The sequence below is a fragment of the Elephantulus edwardii genome, unplaced genomic scaffold, assembly GCF_000299155.1.
Source record: "Elephantulus edwardii isolate Elephantulus edwardi_28Jun2011 unplaced genomic scaffold, EleEdw1.0 scaffold00161, whole genome shotgun sequence".
Classification (NCBI taxonomy): domain Eukaryota; kingdom Metazoa; phylum Chordata; class Mammalia; order Macroscelidea; family Macroscelididae; genus Elephantulus; species Elephantulus edwardii.
Genome location: NW_006399911.1, coordinates 773,743 through 793,797, shown reverse-complemented (window position 1 = coordinate 793,797; position 20,055 = coordinate 773,743). Strand labels below are relative to the sequence as shown.

At 35.8% G+C, this 20,055-nt stretch overlaps 1 protein-coding gene across 1 annotated transcript in view; it reads right to left on the bottom strand.

Annotated features, from left to right (window-relative positions):
* Positions 1-9,047: 9,047 nt before the first annotated feature.
* LOC102873693 (histone-lysine N-methyltransferase 2C-like) overlaps positions 9,048-20,055 on the bottom strand; it is a 58,004-nt gene continuing 46,996 nt past the window's right edge. Inside the window, exons 5-6 of the mRNA XM_006895186.1 lie at positions 17,455-17,617; positions 9,048-9,098 (exon numbers count right to left, since the gene is read on the bottom strand). Of these exons, the coding sequence (XP_006895248.1) occupies positions 9,048-9,098; positions 17,455-17,617 (214 nt within the window). The remainder of the gene's footprint in view (positions 9,099-17,454; positions 17,618-20,055) is intronic.

Here is a 20,055-nt window from a genome sequence, read left to right as displayed (position 1 = left end):
AAAGAACTTCATAAGCAAACCAATATAAAAAAACCTATTTAAAAAAAAAAAAGATAAATAACTATTATGCCGGATATAAAGTCACAAATACAAACTTGTACTCAGTCAACGCTATAGCCAAAGGTGGATCTATAGTAAAAGAAAGATGAATTGGGCAAAAGTAAAGTGAATTGCACATTTTCTGATTTTCTAAAAGAGATAAGGACACTAATGTAAGTGGAGATAAACAGAAATATCAAATATATCTTCCCTTATACACAAAATGAATCAAGAACCCAATGATAATAAAAAAAAAATAAATAAATCGAACTGAACCAACCTTAGTCCTACAAAACGAGCCCGAAGAATGAGCGTAAGCAGGCGGATATCATCCAGGCCTCCTCCAAGGGCCCCCACACTTCAAAGTCAGTCCCCCCAGGCTCTTTGTTCTACAGGTAAAAAGCCACTCCCCCAACCCTCCCCGAGACAGACCTCACCTCAAGGCCAGCTGCAGAACAGAACCTGTGGGCCCCACCAGCCTAGAACCTTGGGAAGCTTCCAGTTCCAGGTCCCAGTCTTTAACTGCGGGGGCGGGAAAAGGGCACGTGTCTGCGCACGTGCGCAGGTGTTCTGGGTTCCCTTGGCGACTCCTCCCACTTCCTTTCACACCCACATCATCCACAGGTGCTTAAGTCTCCAGTCTACGTCCTTTTGTAGACCATACATCTCTGCTCAATGCACAGGTTACTTGGGAGACTGACAGTAGGAGGGCTCAGCCTGGCCAGTTAACCAGCTTTCCCTCCTCCCCCTCCCCACCCAGCTTCCTAGAAAACCAAAGGACCAGTCCGGAGCCTGAGGGTGGGCTGGCCTCATAACTCCAGCAATGTGGAAGCCTACTGAGAAACGCTCTTCATCCAATTCTCTTTTAATACCGCACCACAGGAGGGCAAGACGCTAAGAGGCCAGCAAGCTGAGTCAGTAACGAGAGGAGGAACTGACACAGAGGGTAGCAGTGCACATTTGGATACCAGTGAGAACACAGGAAGATCACGAGTGTACCGCTGGAGGGCTACGTGTTTTCTGAGACACAAAGTTTTCCATGGAAGTGCTAGTTTTGAAAATAGAAAGGTCAGCTAACTTTCAACAAGCCATTCCCCATTCAGGCCTTTGGTTCCCCGCCCACACCTCCACACCCACCAAGGTGTTGTCAATGGACACCAAGACTGTAAGGAAGTTCAAGGAAGAGAGCCAAATCAACTGCCATGGAATAATTGTCTTCTCACAGGTGCCAGGGAGGACAGAGCAGGTTTTCTAAGTCTAAAAAACATTTAGGAAAGCCAACAGCCCACAAAAGCTGGTGATTTATTTGAAGGGCAGATTTAAGAGTTAGCAGTCCAACCCTTCATCCACTAGGACCACCAGGCTCTTTTGTGTCAAGAACAGCAAGATGCAAACAAGTAGGTCTTTGAATATGCTCCAATATCATAATTAATAGTTGAGAAGCAGTATCCTAACTCAGTGCAAGATAAGTTCATAAAACACGCAAAAGACCTTTTCCTACGTAGGAATCAACTTGGCAACAGACGGCAAGCAACAAATCAGTAAATTCTCTATTTTAGATATATCTGGGTCGATAAGCCATGTATTATAGATTTGTGCCACAATGGACATCGGAGGGGTGGGAGTGGATGGGAGAGGAAGCATTAGGAAACAAGATAATAAATAAAATGAAAACCTTGTAAGGCAGCTTTTATTATAAGGAGGGTTTTGTCTTATTCTACTTGTAAAAATAAGTAAACTGCATAATTAACAAATTGAGAACTTGGTAGTTTCTCTGTAGAGACAAATCTAAAAGGAAATACACTGGCTTCTTGTAACATACATTTGTCCTTTTAGAGAGCAAAGAAAGGTGACAGTTTAATACTGTTTGTGAATATTTTCCAAACAAAAAAAAAATTCATTTTATTGAGTCAGTTGAGGATTAAAGGCAAACATTATTTTTTATCTTTTACTTTCATTTGAAGAATTTAAGTACTCTGTATTCTATACACATATCATTATGCAATGTTTTTGTGGTTTGGTAAATCAAGTAAATTGCCAATTTACGGTGATCACATATGACAGAGAAAGATGGGCAATCTCTCTTGTGAGTCACAGCCTCTGAAAACCCACTGTGGGTCATCTATGAATTGGTTCCGACTCCACTCTACACAACAGCAATACAGGAGAATGGAATGGTCCCAAGTGGATTCCTTGGCTATGATCTTTATACAAGCAGATTAACTAGGTGCCATGGAGCAGACAGACAATTCACTGTGACCCTAAGAACAGATGGAAATCTGACCCACCCTCCTGTCCACATGATCAAGCCAATTCTTGCAGTCACCATGTGAATCCATCTCATTAAGGGTCAAGAACTGGCACCTCTTGACAGTGTGTCTAAATTTTGTGAGGCAAAGCTTCAGTATCTTTGTCTCGAAAGCTGATTGCACTTCTCCAAGACAGGTTTGTTCTTTTGACACAATTTATGCTTTATAAAATACTCCTGACCAAGACCACAATTTAAAAGATTCCAACTCTTCTGTCTTAGTCGTTATTCAATTTTCAGGTGTATATGAAGCAATTTAAATTAGGCTTTTTAAACTGACATCCATATTCTTTAGCACTTTAAAGTCCATGACAGTACACTTGCCCAATGTGACACATCTTTATTTCTTGAATGCCTCTACCCAAGTGTTGATTGTGGATACAAGTGAAAGGAGGCAGTTGATAACGTCAACCTTTTCTCCAACTATCTGATGTTGCCTATTAGCCCAGTTGTGAGGATTTTTGGTTTTTATGATATTGAAGCCTTTGATCAGTACTTCAAGTCTCTTTCTGGAAGCAAGGACGTGTGATCTGCATAAGGTACACTGCTAACCAGTCTTCCAATTTTGATTTCACATTCTTCTTCATAGTCTAGACTGTTGATGTTGTGTGCCATCAAGTTTGAACTGACTCATAATTGACAATAGAAGACTGCTCACGATAGACAGGTGGGGGATTCAAACAAGTGCTTTTGCATTGGCATTGCAATTCCTTATCCTAACTCACCAGATAGACATATTGTTCCCCCACCCCACCCACTACAGAGCCAGTAGTTGTACACAAAACAGCACAGAGCCAGTATACACACAAAAATAGAGGGAAGAAGGCAACTTTTGGTTTGGAGAAGTAAACAGATACGTTCAGGTGTTATTCGACAAAGATTTCAGAACACAAATATAATCCTAGAACACTGAGAAGGGGGACAGGAAGAAGAAATGAAGGAAAACAAAATGAGAAGACAGCACAGTACCATACAAAATGCAGTGCAACCATCTGAATACCTATTTATGTTTCACAGGAATCCAGTCTGAAGAGCTGGCCAAACAGATTGCTGATATGAAAGGTCTATCCCTTCTTGTTCACCGTGTCCTTCTGGAGATCAAGGTAGTGCCATTCCCCCAACAGGAGATACCAAAGATATGATACCCCTTCTTGTTCGCAGTGCACTTCTGGAGATGAGGGTAGTGATGTTCCCTCCACTGCCAACCACAGGTGCCTGGCGGCACTGCCTGGACTAGTCTAGGCTCCTCTGAGGCCATGCCTGATGACAAATCCCACATTTTGGATTTGGTCCTGGGAACCTGCAAGCCTCTACACACATTGTCTCCCTCCAAGGAACCTATAGCCTGTATCAGACCTGGCCTGCAGTCATCTCCTAGCTTGGAGGGGCACCACACTGGTGCATGGCCCTTTCACGAAGGGCACCATCCTTAGGGATTTCTGTTCTGCAGATCACCACTTCATGCTAGCCTATGACTGCGTACCCATCCCCATAGTTGGCAATAACAGTCCCTAACGAGGTAGACTATTGGGGGCTCCTCTGAGGCCGGTAGAAATTCTTCACACTGGTTAGACATCATTGAGAAATGGACCAGGACACAGACATACTTAAAGTAAGTCAAACATACACTAAAAAGCAGAAAGTTTTCCTCACTTGAATGGAACATTCTGGCTTCATGTCTTCAGAGAGAAACTTGTTTGTTCTTTGTTGAGTTTGGTATTCCTTCACTGTACAAAGAATTGCTATACATCACAGGCAACTCAATGGCACATAAAAACAGTAATATACTATGACAGGTTTGGAAGCAGGAGTGGCATCCACTTCCTAAATAACCTGAACTTTGATAAATGTCAATAGTTGTAACGGGTCTTCAGGCCTTTTGCTCATAGGGTTGCTATGAGTTGTACTTGACTTGAAGACAATCAACAACAGCAATATTCCTTCACCAGCACCAGCTCTTCTTCAGCCTTTCTTATTTACCACTTAACATTTCACATGCAAATGCCCTTTTAAAATTATATAAATGCTTTATTATTCATGAGAAAATTTAGTGCCTTTTTTCATTTTTTTATAAAACTGCATTTTCCTATATACTAGCAATATAAGAGGAGAACTTTAAGTCTGTGTGGAAGTAAAAGAAAAATTAAAAGCACATAAGCAAAATACCTCAAGATTAAGAAAACAAACTCTCAGAACTGGACTAACAAGCAACAAACATCATGACAGATGGTGAATAGAGTGAAGCTGTCAACAATTTATTTTACTTGAATCCACAGTCAACACCCATAGTGGTGGTTGTTATTTGCTGTTAGGTAACATGCAAATGCCCGTGGCAAAAGACTTGTGATTAATTGTCTGATTATTTGACTGTTGCTTCCATGGATGTTTGCTGTGGACCTGTGTGGAATGGGATCTTTGACAACTTCAATCTTTTCTCATTTTACCAAGGTATTGTTTACGAGTCTAGTTCTGAGGATTTTTGTTTGCTCTGTAGTATATTCCATAATGAAGGCCATAGTGAATGCTTCACATTATCATTGTTTATAGCGAGCAAGGGTTCGATGTATACATTGATTTCTAGACAAGGAACTGCATACAGTTATCATTCATGTTGCTGAAGATGTGCATGTTGCTGTGATACTGAACAGATTTCAGCAGAGTTTTCAGGCTAAAATGGACTTGCAAAGAAAAGACCTGGTGACCTTCTAAAAATCAGTCGATGATTGTGATCCACAATGGTCTGATCTAAATCCTGAGCATGATGTAAAACTGAGATGTAGTTCTATTATGCACGGGGTCACTGTGAGTGAACAGCAACAATGTAGAGAACAAGTGCTGATTTTCAAATGTTAAGCCAATGGCATGGTATTTATTCTAGAAATGAAAGTTGTGTTTTAATATTTGAAAATACATCGATCATAGTATAATACTCTTGCTTCCTATTTTGTTAGATTTGATCTGCTAAAATTTTATTTAAAACTTTTTTTAATTTTAGTTGTACTTTTCTTGCAATGTTTTTCTATATCTACTTACTATTGGTGCAATGTTAACCTTGTAAACGGGTTAGAAGAGTTTCTTCCTTTTATATTTTTTGAAAAAGTCTGTGTAGGACTGACATTTTATGTCCCCCTTATATATTTGACTGAATTTATAAGAAATTATTATACTTTTAAAAATTTAACAACATGATCACTACTATAGAATGCTAAAGAGACGTTCAGGGCACTCTGGTGGAACAGTCTGTAGAGAATTGCACTGAAAATCCAAAAATGGTGCTACTCTGGCAGACAGCTCTACTACCAGTGGTTCCACAGGGAAGAAGACATGGGCAGCTTGCTCTGGTGCAATTTACAGCTTCAGAAAACTCACTAGGAATTCTGACTCCTAAAGCAATGATAGATTTATATACAGATATAATCTATTTTAGAGAGGAAGGAGCAGAGAACTATTCAGATAAGTGAAGGGAAAAGCAATATACAATATGGGTTTAATTACACACTGTAATTTATTAGTTAGCCTAACCAATGGTATAAGACAAATGTCTATGAATGATTGTAGGAAAGACCAGTATGACTTGAAAGTGTTCACTTAAAGAAAAAAGAAGGGCAAATCATTGATTAGAAGAATAGTTAGAAAAATGAAAACATTAACTGCTACTAGATCTTAAAATGCATTTCATCAATAAGAACATCTTATATGTGAAGCATAGGAAAAATGTCTCTAGATCTTACAAAAATCTCAAAACTAAGAAAATCTGTTGGTCTAAAAAAGAAACATCCAAGTTAAAATCACTTTGTAAAAGTTGCCATGTAGTTTGGGGTGGGGATATACAAAAGCTACACATAATAATAGAATTCAAATATTTATTACAGTTATTAGAAATATCCATATAACTAAATGCACATAAAAGATAAGGAAAGAAAAGTTTATCAACCAAAGTAATAGGCTTATCTATGAACTGTTAATAGGTTTTTAAAAATCTGGTTTTAGTTCCTTTGAGATTCTACCTCCTATAGAGGGTTTCCAGAAAGATTAACAATAACAATTAAAAATAAATTTATAAGTCATGAAACAGCTTACAAATTAGTAAGTTCACAGTAGAATTATTTATAATAGCCTAAAACTAGAAACAAATCTTTATCAGCAAGTGAGTCAGTAACAAATCGTAGCTCTCTCCTATAAATCAATTTTAAAAAATTATAGTTCATATATACAACAAAATGGATGGATCTTGAGTTATATTGGATAAAAGAAGCCAGACCACCCCCTTACAACAACAACAACAAAAATAGTATACACTATCAGATGTCATTTGTGTAAAATTCTAGAAAATGCAAACTATAGTGATGAAGAACATATTTCCTGGGAAGGTGGGAAGGAAGATAAATAGAAAGGAGGATTACTGGGAAGCATCAGTAAATTTTGGGAGTGAAAGATGTGTTCATTGTTTTGATGGTGATGATGGTTTGTTAGGTTTATGCATGTGTCAAATTATAGAGTATAAATAGGTGCAGTTTATTGACTATCAATTAATTTTATAAAATGTTCATGGTAATGTATGGATTTGAGTAGGTATTAAATTTGTCTTCTTTATATAAAGCATGGTATTGTTCTTAAAAAAGAAACAACTTACTTTGCATCTCCAGCCATTTGTTGGTACGGATTTCATAACTGGTTGAAGGCAAAAAGTATGATACCCTTTGTCACACGTATCACACACTAGCATCTTGCTATCTTCTCCTGATTGTCTAAAAAAATAAGATAGCATTAATGATGCCTTAGCTTTACACTTATGTTTTATAACATAAGTAATCATGAAAAGACCCGATCCTGGGAATGGCACAGTTAATATTTTTGTCTCTGCACAGATAATAAGAGCAATAACCTCTCCTTCAGAGGATGAGGCAGATACCTTCCTAAGGTCTCAAAAGGCATATGCTTAAAGTGCATATATGATTAACATGCTTCAATTATTCAAGGATTCCTGTTAAAGAGGAAGGGAGTGAATGAAGGCAAGATGTACAACTTCTGGTCTTTCCTTTTTAAGACCTGACACCCATTCTTTCCTAGGGAAAGACCTATATAACTAAGTGATGATGCAAGAAAAGGAATAAATCTTGGCACCATGGACTGCAAGGATATGGAAATACAATAGGAAGATGAGCCTGGGTGTCAGATCTGTACTTGCATTCAGTGTTCTATTTCCTAGCTGTGTGACTCTGGGCAACTTAGTTCTGAGTCTTGTTTATAAAATGGGAAAAACAATGAAGGATTACTTCAAGAACTAAATATAATGCTGGTTCAAGAGCTTAGAGAATGCATTAAATATATATTAAAAATATTAATCGTGTCATCACCATGAAATTTTAAAAAAATCTAAAACTTTTTCTGTGACACTCATCTTTCCCAAAGATGGGTCTGTGCCCTCCAGCATAACCTCCGTCATACTCTTGGCCACTTACTCTACACATAAGACATAAGAATTTCATTCAAGGGGCGGGGGGGAGAGGACCCAGGGGAACCCACCCAAAAAACCTCAAACAAAAAATCTGGGGAATGCAAGAAGACAAGTTGAGGGAAAGAACCTTTGAACTTAGGGATAATTAGCAGTAAAGAGAAGATGGCTTAATTGACCTCCAGTTATTTGGTTCAATAAATTCTGCACAAAAAATTGGAGAATACAAATATCTTTTCTTCAAGCTTTCTCATACCTTCCCAAGAAACTGAATGCAGATACAAGGCAAAATATAAAGATTTACTTACTATTTTCATCAGTATATGGAGGACTTCTGGTCATATTTATTGTACACAATTCCAAGATACTGATGCTTATTATTAGAAAATTCAATAAATAAAAAATGGAACACTGGTAGTGTGTGGCCTAAGTCTCTAAGTTACAAAAAGTTTACAACATACACATCATTTGAACACTGTTGAAGATGCTGGTAAAATTATCAAATTACATGCTGATTTAGCAGGGTAAGAAAATAATGGAAAAAATTGGAGAAATGACCAAGAGTTGAAATACAAAACGTAATACACTGGAAAAGGTAACCCTATTAAATACCTCTAAATACTCTGTTTTGTAATTATGGTTACTGGTAGGCTCTATTCACAAAAAGCGTGTGTGTTGTGTGTGTCTACAGTAGTTTTAATAGAAATCATTCTCTGAATGGAAATTCAATTATATCAATAAATCTTTGTCTTAACTATAACAACTAACTGCTATAGTTAGAGGTTTGTTTTATTAGTCTCTCCAGTCCTCTTCAAAATAAATAGTATTTTCATGCTTATTTATTTTAAATTGTTAATATCATTCATTTAAAAGTTTTCTTTGCCAATTTTAACTCAGCTTTTTAGTCAACAGAGGCATTTAAACTATTAAAATTGGTTTTTGCCTAGACTTGCTTCAAAATGATATGTTAATAAGTATTCTACAAAAAAAAGTTTACGTTAAGACATTATAACGATGGTTTGATTGAATATAGGTGCAATATTAACAACCTTTATCATATTAACACAAACCTTGCCCCTTCTCTTAGACTCAATATAGACTTTTGAGCTGAAATTAAAACTTACTTGCAGTTCTGGCACACTTTGCACTCAGGACATTGCCAACCTGCACGCTTTAATGGAGTAACCGCTATATCCAGGCACATTCCATGATAGTGCTGACCACAAGTGGTACAAAAGAACTGATCTAAGAGGTCTCCCGGGCTGTCGCACACTGCACAGTTTGCATCTTCCTTTGCTATAATTTAACAGTAAGACAATGAAATTGTTGTATAAAAGTTTATTATTTTTTCTGACTTTACAATTTAAAAAATCACCTGAAGGGAATTTACATGGTAAATGTGTCAGACACTTGAAATTATCACATTGAACTAACATCCAATCAGACTAAATAGTTCAATAAAATACATTCTAGTGTGTTTAATTTAAATTTAATTAGACCGTTTTGAGAGTATGTTTGCCTACATCTACTAGAGCCCATAAACATTTCTTATTTAAATTTTTATTCCTAAGAACAATGACAATACAGGGCACCTAGTTAATGCTCAATATATGCTTGGTGGAAAGAACCTGACAAGGAAAATATCAATTGACATGTACTTTACAGTGTAATAATAAATATTTTATTTGGGATTTAATATATCTGGAAATTAACAAATAAGATAAAGGACAAAGTTAAAAAAAATTAGTGTCGTTTAGATTAAGATGCCTTTTAAGCACAAACAACATACACAGACTCATTTTTACTCAAATAAGGGTTTTTAAATAAGAGAAAATGTCTTATGAGGGAGAACATTAAGATTAAAGTTATATAATAATACACACAAATATAAAACTTCATATACTAATTTTACATTCATCTATATCATTGTCAGATGCATCAAAATCCACGTAATTATGGACTGACCATCTCTCTCTAAATATGGTAGAAAAAAGAAATGGCATTTTTTATCAATAGTTTTTACCATCTAAAACAAAAAGAAATGTAAGGAAACTTTGCCTTGCCAAGAACACAGTAAAATTCATAAATATTATAAAAAGGAGAATAATATATTCTAAATTTGTAACATTAGTAGAAATATATAAACAGGCCCATATATAACACATATGATCTCCGTAAAAGTGTCTGTTTAGTCTATGACCATTTTAATTGATATATGACAATCTCTTATTTCCCCCACCCTGTTACTTGAAGGTTTAGTCAGTCCTATCCTTTTTTGGTTATAAGCCTTTGTGATATTCTTTCTTTTTCAGTCAAGCATCTTGAAACAAGTATTCTTTTCATTTATACTGGGAACTAGCAAACACTTTCTATAAAAGGTCAGAGAATAAGTGTTTAAGGTTTTGAGGGACACAGGGGTCTCTGTCATATGTCTTTGCTTTTCAGTTATTTAAAAAAAAAAAACAACAACGTAAAAATCATTCTCAGCATGGAAGGAATACAAAAATAGGTGTCACGATTTACTGAGACTTAAAGGCTGCAGTTTATGAGCCTTTGACTTTACACTTCAAAAACTGGCCTCTGTACATATCACTTCTCTGAAACCACCTAGGTGAGGTTACCAATGACCATGGTGGTGTTATTATGTGCCATCAAGTTGAAACAGACTCATAGCTGACCCAGCTGTGAGTGTTCAGAAGCTGTAAACCATTATGAGAGGAGACAGCTCATTTTTCTTCAGCTAGAAGGTTGATTTGAACTGCATGCTTTTGGGTCGGCAGTACAACTTCTGACCACTGGCCACTGTTGTTAAGTGTGGCCGCCAAGTTGAGCATGACTCATTGTGACCCTATGAACAAAATACCTCAACCCTGTCCTATAACTACTATCATTTCTCTGAGTTCATAGTTTCCAGAGGCATGTTGTTTAGGAAGTAGATGCCATTCCAGCTTCCAAACTAGGCCACTAGACTCTCTTTTAGTGACCAAATACTTGCTAAATCCAGTGGTTACATTTTAAACCTTTGCAGCATCCATAGAACTAATTTCTCTCCTGCTAAGACTGGGATAATCGGGATGGGAGTGTCAGAGACAGTGCGATTGGCACAGGACAGAGTTTAGGGATGTTGTACATAGGGTCACTATGAGTCACAAGCGACTCAAAGGCACATAACAACAACAACAACAACAAAGACTTCCCTATCTTTGTTACAAGGTCAGTCACTAGGAGTCATACTCAATGGCATCTAAGTACAAAAACAACAGCATGGTTTCTATGGCAAAAAGCCAAAGACAGCACCTCTCTCCTGACATTCCCTTAGTTTCTGACCCTCTAGCTTGTCTTTCTCTGTTGGCTTTTTCACCTCTACAGTCCCTTGATATGGTGAAGTTCCTTAGGATTTCCTCCTGTTTCTATTTTTCTTTTTTGTGTTGTGATCATAAAACACTATCAATTTTCAATTCTATATTACCAGCCATGTAGTTCTTTTCTAAACATCAATTCTTATTGGATGTCAATACCTGGAAGTTCTAAAGTTGCTCAGACTTAGTACTCTGAAAAGAAATTTTTCTTTTAATCAAAACCTGTCCCTTTTTCTCAAATGCCTTGAATAAGTGCAGATATCTTAGTATTATTGTTGATTTTCAATTTCTGCCTTACCAATACATCCAAATTTGACAGCAAGTCTTACTAAAACTTTCTATACATTGTACTTTTTTGTTCCATTTGTATAGTTGTTCATCCTATTTTGCTCTAACAACGATCTATTTCATGTAATTCTGAAATTCTAAATCATCTACAAATCTAAAACACATAAATTTAATTGTTAACCCCTGCCTATATTAAAATCTGTCACCTAAAAGAAAGGAGTTGAAAAAAGAAGTTTACTCTCAAAATCTTCAAGTATGAAGGTCCTTACCTCCTACAAAGAGGTACAGTTTGAATTGCACCCCCTCCAGAAATCCATGTTATAAATCCTAAACCCTATACTTGGGTGTAATCCCATCCAATAAAGAATAGAATTTTATTTGCTATGTTGATGATGCCTTATCAGTATAGGGTATGTTTTATTTAAGTCAATAACCTTGAGATAAAAATACTGGAATAAGCATAGAAAAAAATAAATATAAATTGAGAGAATAATAATTGGCCACATGAAGACATGAAGGTGTCTAAGAACAAAAACTAAAAATACACTAGGTCCTTTTCTCAGGGGCAGAGAAAAAGGAAGCCGCCTCCTACTGTCAGGACGCTAAATTTGAACTTCTAGCCTCCGAAACAGAGAATAAATTTCTGTTCATTAAAAAAAAAATCACTCATCAATGATATTTCTGTTAGAGTAGCATGAAGAAACCAAAACACCTCTCTTTCCAAATAAATCAGAAAATCTATTTGTGTGTTGTCAAGGAGTCTGCATGCATACAACACAATGCCTGTGTGCTCTTACATACCTGATTACTTCTGTTGGAAAATCTCTATTCAAACATATTCCTGAACACTTACTACTATCACACCCAAAGACCTACTGAATATTCTTTTTTCCCATATACTTTAGAAGATACTCATATTAGTTAACTGAAGAATTATGATACAACAGTATGAAACATTTAAGGACAGGGGCTTGTCTTTTTAAAATTTGTATGCATCAGCTGTGGCACAAAACAAGTTTTATTAAATATATTTAAAATGATAGGCATTCTGAAATACCAATTATGCAAAAATATGTCATAAATAGTTGATCTTTCATGGAAATAATAAATTAGTGTTAATTTTTTGTCTTAATAAGAAAATATTTTTATGTTTATCTTTTCAAGTGATATACATTTAGAAACTAATTTTTTATTGCAGCCTACCTTCAAAACTTATAAAAATTATGGCAAATAATCAACTCTTGACTCTTGATTACCAGACACTCAGTTCACCTTCCAATCTGCCAAGTACACTGCCTAAAATCTTATTGTGAGGCCTTCTAGAGTTTGTAACTCTGACATTTTAATTTGCCATAGTCACCACAGCTGGCTACAAGATTCCAAAGACTTAGGACAAAAAGGGGGTAAAAATCAGCATATTTTATATTTATTATATACTGAAACATATTTTGGCTATATCGGGATGAATAAAATACTAAAATGAACTGCAAAAGCTTCTTTGGATGGTTTTAACTTGATTACTAGAAAATTAAAACTGTTTATTATAAGGCTGACATTATATTTTTGCACTATATATATTCTGCACTATAGATTGCACAACAGTGTTCTGGTAAACCCCACTCTGTAGCAAGACAACTGTGTATATTACTGTGAGAGGTAACATTTTTTAATTCTGTGATTGTTTCCAGTAATCCTTCAAAGTTAATACTGTCATGTTCTCATAAGTACAGATCACTGGCAATAAATTAGCCTTTAAGATTATCCATATGTTATAATTTAGTCTAAAAACATTATTAAGCCACAATCAACTTGATGGCACATAATAAGTAAAAAATAAAAAAAAAAGGCTCAAACCCATAACTGAGCCTTCAGTAGTTTTCAGGAACTATAAATAGTATGGGAAGAGACTATGTATGTTTCTCCCCAGTAGTACCTGGCACATTTGAACTTTCTGCCTTTATGGTGGCAAATCAACTCCCTACCTACTAGGCTATCAGAGCTCTCTTGTAAAAAAAAAAAAAAGTAATAGAGTTACTATATAAAGAAACAAAGAAATTTAAAGTTAGTTGCGATCTTCTCTCCAATCAGGGAGTATTTATGGAAAAAAATGAATCAGTACGGAAATACTGATTGAATCTTTGGAGATCATGTATGAGAAGATGGTCTTGCTGAATAATTTTGGTGTCATGTAATAAGTAACTATACGTACACACATACATTCACAAGCCACAGACCCATTAAGTTTGAAACAATAAACTAATTTTGTATAGGTTTTGGAAAGGCAGAAGAGATTGGGTGAAAAGCTAAAAAACTAAAGATAACAACTAAAAAGAGAGGACAGGAATTATATGACAGTCTATTGCTCAAAGGTTATGCTCTTTACAAGTGACCAATATTGCAGAAAAGCAAGTGCCCAGAGACAGAATGCAGATGCTAAGTAAGCAGGGGAGCAGTTCTTGTGGCACAACAAAGCAGTGTAAGAAAGAGCAGGAAAGGCTCTGGACAAGGGCACTACTTCAGTGACCCTTTTGCAAAAAAGAAGTGGAGAAAAAGAAAAATATTGAGCTTAAATTGTAAATGAGCTTAAAGTCAGTAAAACTGGAAGGTGAGACTGCTGTTTGAGAAAGTTTAGAATGTACTAAGAATAACAGCACTAGTGAAGAACATAAAAAGTCACACTGCTGTCTGACGGTTACAAGAGATCAAAGCCAGTACAGCTTCATAACTAACACCAACATTATGACATACATTATCTATGGGGTTTTGTAATTGACAAGACACTGTACTGCGTGATATGCCGATTAAATGATGCTAAAAAGAAAAGGTAAATCACTTACGTAGTCCATAGATGCGGGTCTGTATATTAGGTAGGTTAGAAAGAAAGAAAAGTCTAAAGTCTGGGTGATGGAAAAGTGGGACTTGCCAAAAGATACAAAGACAAATAAGGACACCAGGTTGCTATTAAGAGTTTAAATGAAGCAGAAGGAGTCAAAGAGGAGAGATGAAAGTACACAGAGTTGGGGGCAGGGACTGAATGTGTGTATGAAGAGACACAGCATCACCATATTTAAACCTCACAAGGACTCTTCACTGCACATACACTAAAATAAAAATTCATTACCTTTGTTTATAATACCTGTAAATTATCTCTACCATCTAACCACCATGTTCCAAGCACAATAATTAGTTCTCTGTCCCTTAATCATCAGGGCCTATGCAGTAGCTATACCTCTACCTGGAATGGTTTTTGCCCTTTGATCTTGAATAGTTAGTTCCGCTTTCACGGACAGGCAGTTTATCTGGTTCTATCTCCAAGATGTATTATATAGTGCCAAAATTCAACACAAAATTAGTGTATCCATGCACCATCAAAAAACAACACTGGAGTCACCTCCAGTAATCTTATTTACTTGTACATAAGTACAATGTACACTTCACAAAGGGTCACCATGAGTTAAATCCACATCAGAGCAATGGGTTTGGGCTGTCTTGGTTTTATCATGTTTAAAGCTGGCCTGAAATGATTTACTGATGAAAAGTCTATCTTGGTTACAGATACTCTTTCATAAAAAGATGTCAATCTTGCTCATAACTTAGTTACTAAAGTATATCACTTTTCACTTAACCAGCAGAATCCATGTATATCATGCATATGCAGGCTATTTCTCACAACTTGAGCTAAAATTGCTACTTTTTTTAAATAAATAAGACATACAAGGCACAAAGCCATGTAATTTCTACTAGTTAGGGTCATTCAATCCTAATGACAATGTATCCAAAGAGACTGCAACTTTAACAATCTTAGCATCTTGTACCGTAAACGCAGATCTAATCAGTGTCTCTAAAACCATTTCACAGTTTATACAGACTACTTAATCTATTTAATCTGCAATATACTCAAGATTATAACTTTGAATTAAGACAGATGATCAGAAATCTGAGCATTTAGATTGCCCTCTTTAAAATTCCCAAGGAATTCCCAACAGAATACTTACTCTGTTGGGCTTATTAAGAAGGGTATTATTAGAAGTAGTTCTATACAATTTGCTTCTCATGCTGCAAGGTATGTTTCAAGACATCCATGTATTACAATATATACCTTACTCTATAGTATAAAAATTAAGTAACCTCTTATGCTCTGTTATGCTATGCTATATATACTGTGAATCGAGCAAATGTTCACATTTCCCTCTTCCTGTTGACAGCTAGTCAGCTTTCTTGCCAAGTTTGAAGTTTACCTCTAGGAAGCATGATCTATTTTGCTTATCAACCTCAGTACTGCCTTCCTACTTATCTTTTCTCTTTCCATGGCCAAATTTCCTTACTTATTTTACATTTTATTCTCCTGTTCTTCATGTCCATCAGTCTATTTGGGAATTGCTTCAGTATAAAATAAAATTGCATTTTTTGGTTTTATTCTGTCAACGTGAACTTTTGTAATAAAGGATGGCAAATCATCGCAAATCAGGTCTTATAAGTCATCATTTTAGAAAGTAAGCTATATTTACCATATAACTTAAAGTATATACTATTATATTTTCCAAGATATAGTAGTGCCATGAAGTTACAAAATCTCTAATACTAGATATTTAGTCATGTAAACATTGGTATATTGTTTATAAAGGTCTGAAACATGACTAAATACAAAAAGGTTAAATAAAATGTTACCTCCGACATTTACAAAAATACTTGTATCAGGATGGTATAGTACTTCGTAGCACCCAAAATAAAAGCAACTATGATGACTGATAGCATCTCATTGGTGCTTACACTTATTCATGTAATTAACTACATTAGATATTCTAATAAAAAACAACCTAATAAGTATAGTGTGCAAACATTTTTCTCCTAGATTTAATAATTTCTTAACCTACTTATAACTTGAAATTTCATTTGTCCCACAAATAATTTACTTCTGTATGAAGGGAAAATGATTATAGAAATAGACACAAAATAATTTTAATTTAACATGAAAATAAACGAAATTATTTAAAACATGAAATTGAATGAAATTATTTAAAATATGAAATGGAACACAATTATTTAAAGCATTATTTTCAACATGTAGTCTATATTTGAGATATGTTTATGCTTGAGCTAGCTAGATTATACCTCACTAAGTTGGGAAGGGTAAACAAATCTTTACCTACATTGTTAATAAACAAACAAAAAGTAACAGTGATACATGTTGTGTTGTTGATTGTTTGCTTTTTTTCTTTAAAAAAAAAAAGCATAATGCGTATTTCATAATGAGCTTGATAGTTCAATTTACCAGCAGTAAAAGAACCCATATATGTTTGTTGGAAACTCACATACTAAGAAAAACAGAAGTTCTATATTTAATGACAAAAATAAAGGTTTTCACTTGCTGTATAACATAAAGTTCAGAACTTTAACATTTTCAATGAGGTATAAATGATGTTTAAAACAGAAAGATGTTCAATTGAGAAATACTGATCACCAAGGGAGATGAATAAAGAAGGAACACCAGCAGAGATGTGAAGAAGGAAGGCCCTACAAATTTCCAAGAATTTCAGAACTGTTTCACAATCCTACTGATGTGCTTACTGAATTAACATCTAAGTGAATCATGTAATTTTCAAGCTGGGTGATTCCTTTTGTAACTGACTGAAACTCTGCACCACTCCTGTGCCTTTCTCACAATCTGGATGCTCAAGCATGCTGTTGCAGTAACTTGGTCAATTCATCTTATACATACTAGAAATATGTAGTATATTTCAATCTTTCTGCAATGAAATGATGTAAACATTTTTAAGAAAATGGTAAGAATTGATTATTTGAAGAAATGCTTTTCCCTCCCCAATTTAATGTCAATTAAAATGTTACAAAGCAGATTCCCTTTAGGATGTGGCAGACTTCATATTACTGGAATTATATAATATTACTACCTTAAAGTAGAGATAGGGTAACACAAATTTATACCATTTGACCGTTTATAGAAATGTATTGATAAATGTTCCAAAATATACCTCTAGTAAACTTACATCTTTCAGGAGCTTGGTCAATGTGTTCTGGACAAAGAAGGAAGAAGTGACTGAAGTCTTGGAAGGTGCCAGCTCCCGCAGCACAAGGATAATGGTATATCTGAGTACATTTCTCTTCACAGCATTTGATAGTGGCTCCAAGGTGCTTACAAAATGCACATCGCTAGGAGAGAGGAAAGGGAAAGAAATCTCTTTACAAACCCTTCAAATTGAACATGTAAATACACAGCTACAACGATGTGAAGAAAATCTACATGTATTAGTAAACTAATTTGAACTCACAAAGTAAATAAAACTTATTCATTGGAAACATGTTTGTGTTTTATTGACAATGCAAAGGCGTTCTGCATAGTCAATAAATTGTGTGGATCACACATAGATTGTGTGGATCATAACAAATTATGGATATCAGTTAAAAGAATGAGAATTATAGAATACTTAATTGTATGTAAAACCTAGACCAAGAAACAGCTGTCCACCTGCACAAGGGAACACATTATGATTAAAAGTCAGAAAAGGTGTACACTTGGGTTGTATTCTTTCTCTGTAACTATCTAATCTCTATACTGAGCAAATCATTCAAGGAGATGTACTATATTCTGAAGTATGTAGCATCATAATTGGAAGAAGACTCATCAATAACCTGTATTAGGCAGATTAAAGCACCATCCTTAATGAAAGTGAAGAAGACTTGAAACACTGACTGCGTAAGATTAAAGCCCAAAACCTTCAATATGGATTACATCTCAACATCAAGAAAACAAAAATCGTCACCACTGATGATAGATGTAAAACTAACTGGAGTTGTCAACAATTTCATTTCACTTGGATTCACATCATCCATGGGAGCAGCAACCACACTGGGAAAGTCTATTGTCAGTGACCTCTCCAAAATGCTAAAGAGCAACACTGCCAGCTTAAAAATTAAGGTGCATGTGAATAAAGCCATGGTCTTTTTAATTACTTCCTATGCATATGAAAGTTGGGCGATAAATAAGGATGACAGCAGAAGAACTAATGCCTTTTGAATTGTGGTACTGGAGGAGAGTACTAAATATTCATGGACTGAATAGTTTAAGAACAAACAAATTTGTCTTGGAGGAAGGGCATCCGGGGTGCTCTTTAGAGATGAAGACAAAACTTGAGCAAAAAAAAAATTGAGGGACTGGTCTTTGCAGGGGGAAAACATGCCTGGAAAAACAGAGGGTCAGAGAAAGAAAGGAACACTCTCAACAAGATGGATGGACACAGTGAACTGGAGCAGATCCGAGATTGTGATGATAGTAGTGCAGGATAGAGCAAGGCTCAAATTTGTTGCTCACAGAGTTGCTATGAGTTGTAATTGACTTGATGGCCCCCAACAACATCAACAACATTTCTGTGGAGTGAGAAATGACTTCTGCTTGACTCTATGGCAGATTTCCTGAAACTATAAAAAGCACAGGATGAGACTGCCCATCTTTTTGTCTGGCTGCTGAATCCAATCTGCTAGAGGCATGGCCTTTGGTTCAGTAATGCAACTTTCTAGGAACTAAATAAACAAAATCTAAGGTATCTAGTTAAGTGCTTGAGCTACTTGTGTTAAGTAACATCAAGTCAGAACTGACCCATAGCTGACTCTCCCGAGGTTTTTCAGAGGCTGTGAATCACGCAGGAGGAGACTGCTCATCTGTTTTATAGTGAAGAAGCTGGTGGACTCAAATCATGTGCCTTCAGGTTGACAGCAGAACTGCTTACCACTTTAAAGCACCATGGTTCCATATGGAATACCACAGACTTACCTTTATGTTGAACTTAAGAATGTTAACATAATAGTTTTCTTTTATACTGACTTCAGAAATTCTGGTGGCCTAGGGAATAAAATTATAAAGGCTGAATCCAAAAGGAGCTCTGAAGGACAGTGATGGGCAATTTCCTTTTGAGTGATTTACCACCTCAGAAAAACAACTAGCGGGTCAGCAATAAGTCTGTTGCAACAGGAGGAAAAAGAATTTGAGATTTTTCTAATACTGACTGAGTAAAAACTTTAAATCTAAGTATTTTTTTTAAAACATAGAATTTGATGTACAGGGTTTCTGACTGAGTTCTTTAAACAGCTTTAAAATTATACCAAAAATGTCAATATATATTGGTATTATATAAAATCTCTCTGACAAGCTGTCAGGTCATGGGTCAGGCAATGGGAGATTAATTCTGAAGGCATTTGGTAGAAGTGCAGTGGTATCCTGCTGGAGGGTGGAGCTGGGAAATAAGTGAGTCAAGGCACTGGGCTAAGGGCAGGGACTACACTGTAACTAATGGTCAACTCCAAAATGAGGGATTTATCTTTCACTACTGCACAAATAGCTGTCTGTCAAATGCTGCTCTAAATCTAAACATTCAGATTAAGACAGACTAGGAAGAAGGATTGGCCATCCACTTCTGAAATGGCAGGCCTCTGAAAACCCCATGTACCAACACACATAGACGAACAGAAAGGGCAACCTAGGTAGAACTGTCAAGCATGGAAATACAAAGCAAGAGGAACAGTTGTAAGCAGACACTAGTGATTGGAACATGGAATGTGAGAACCATGAATGTAGGAAAATTAGAAATTGTTAA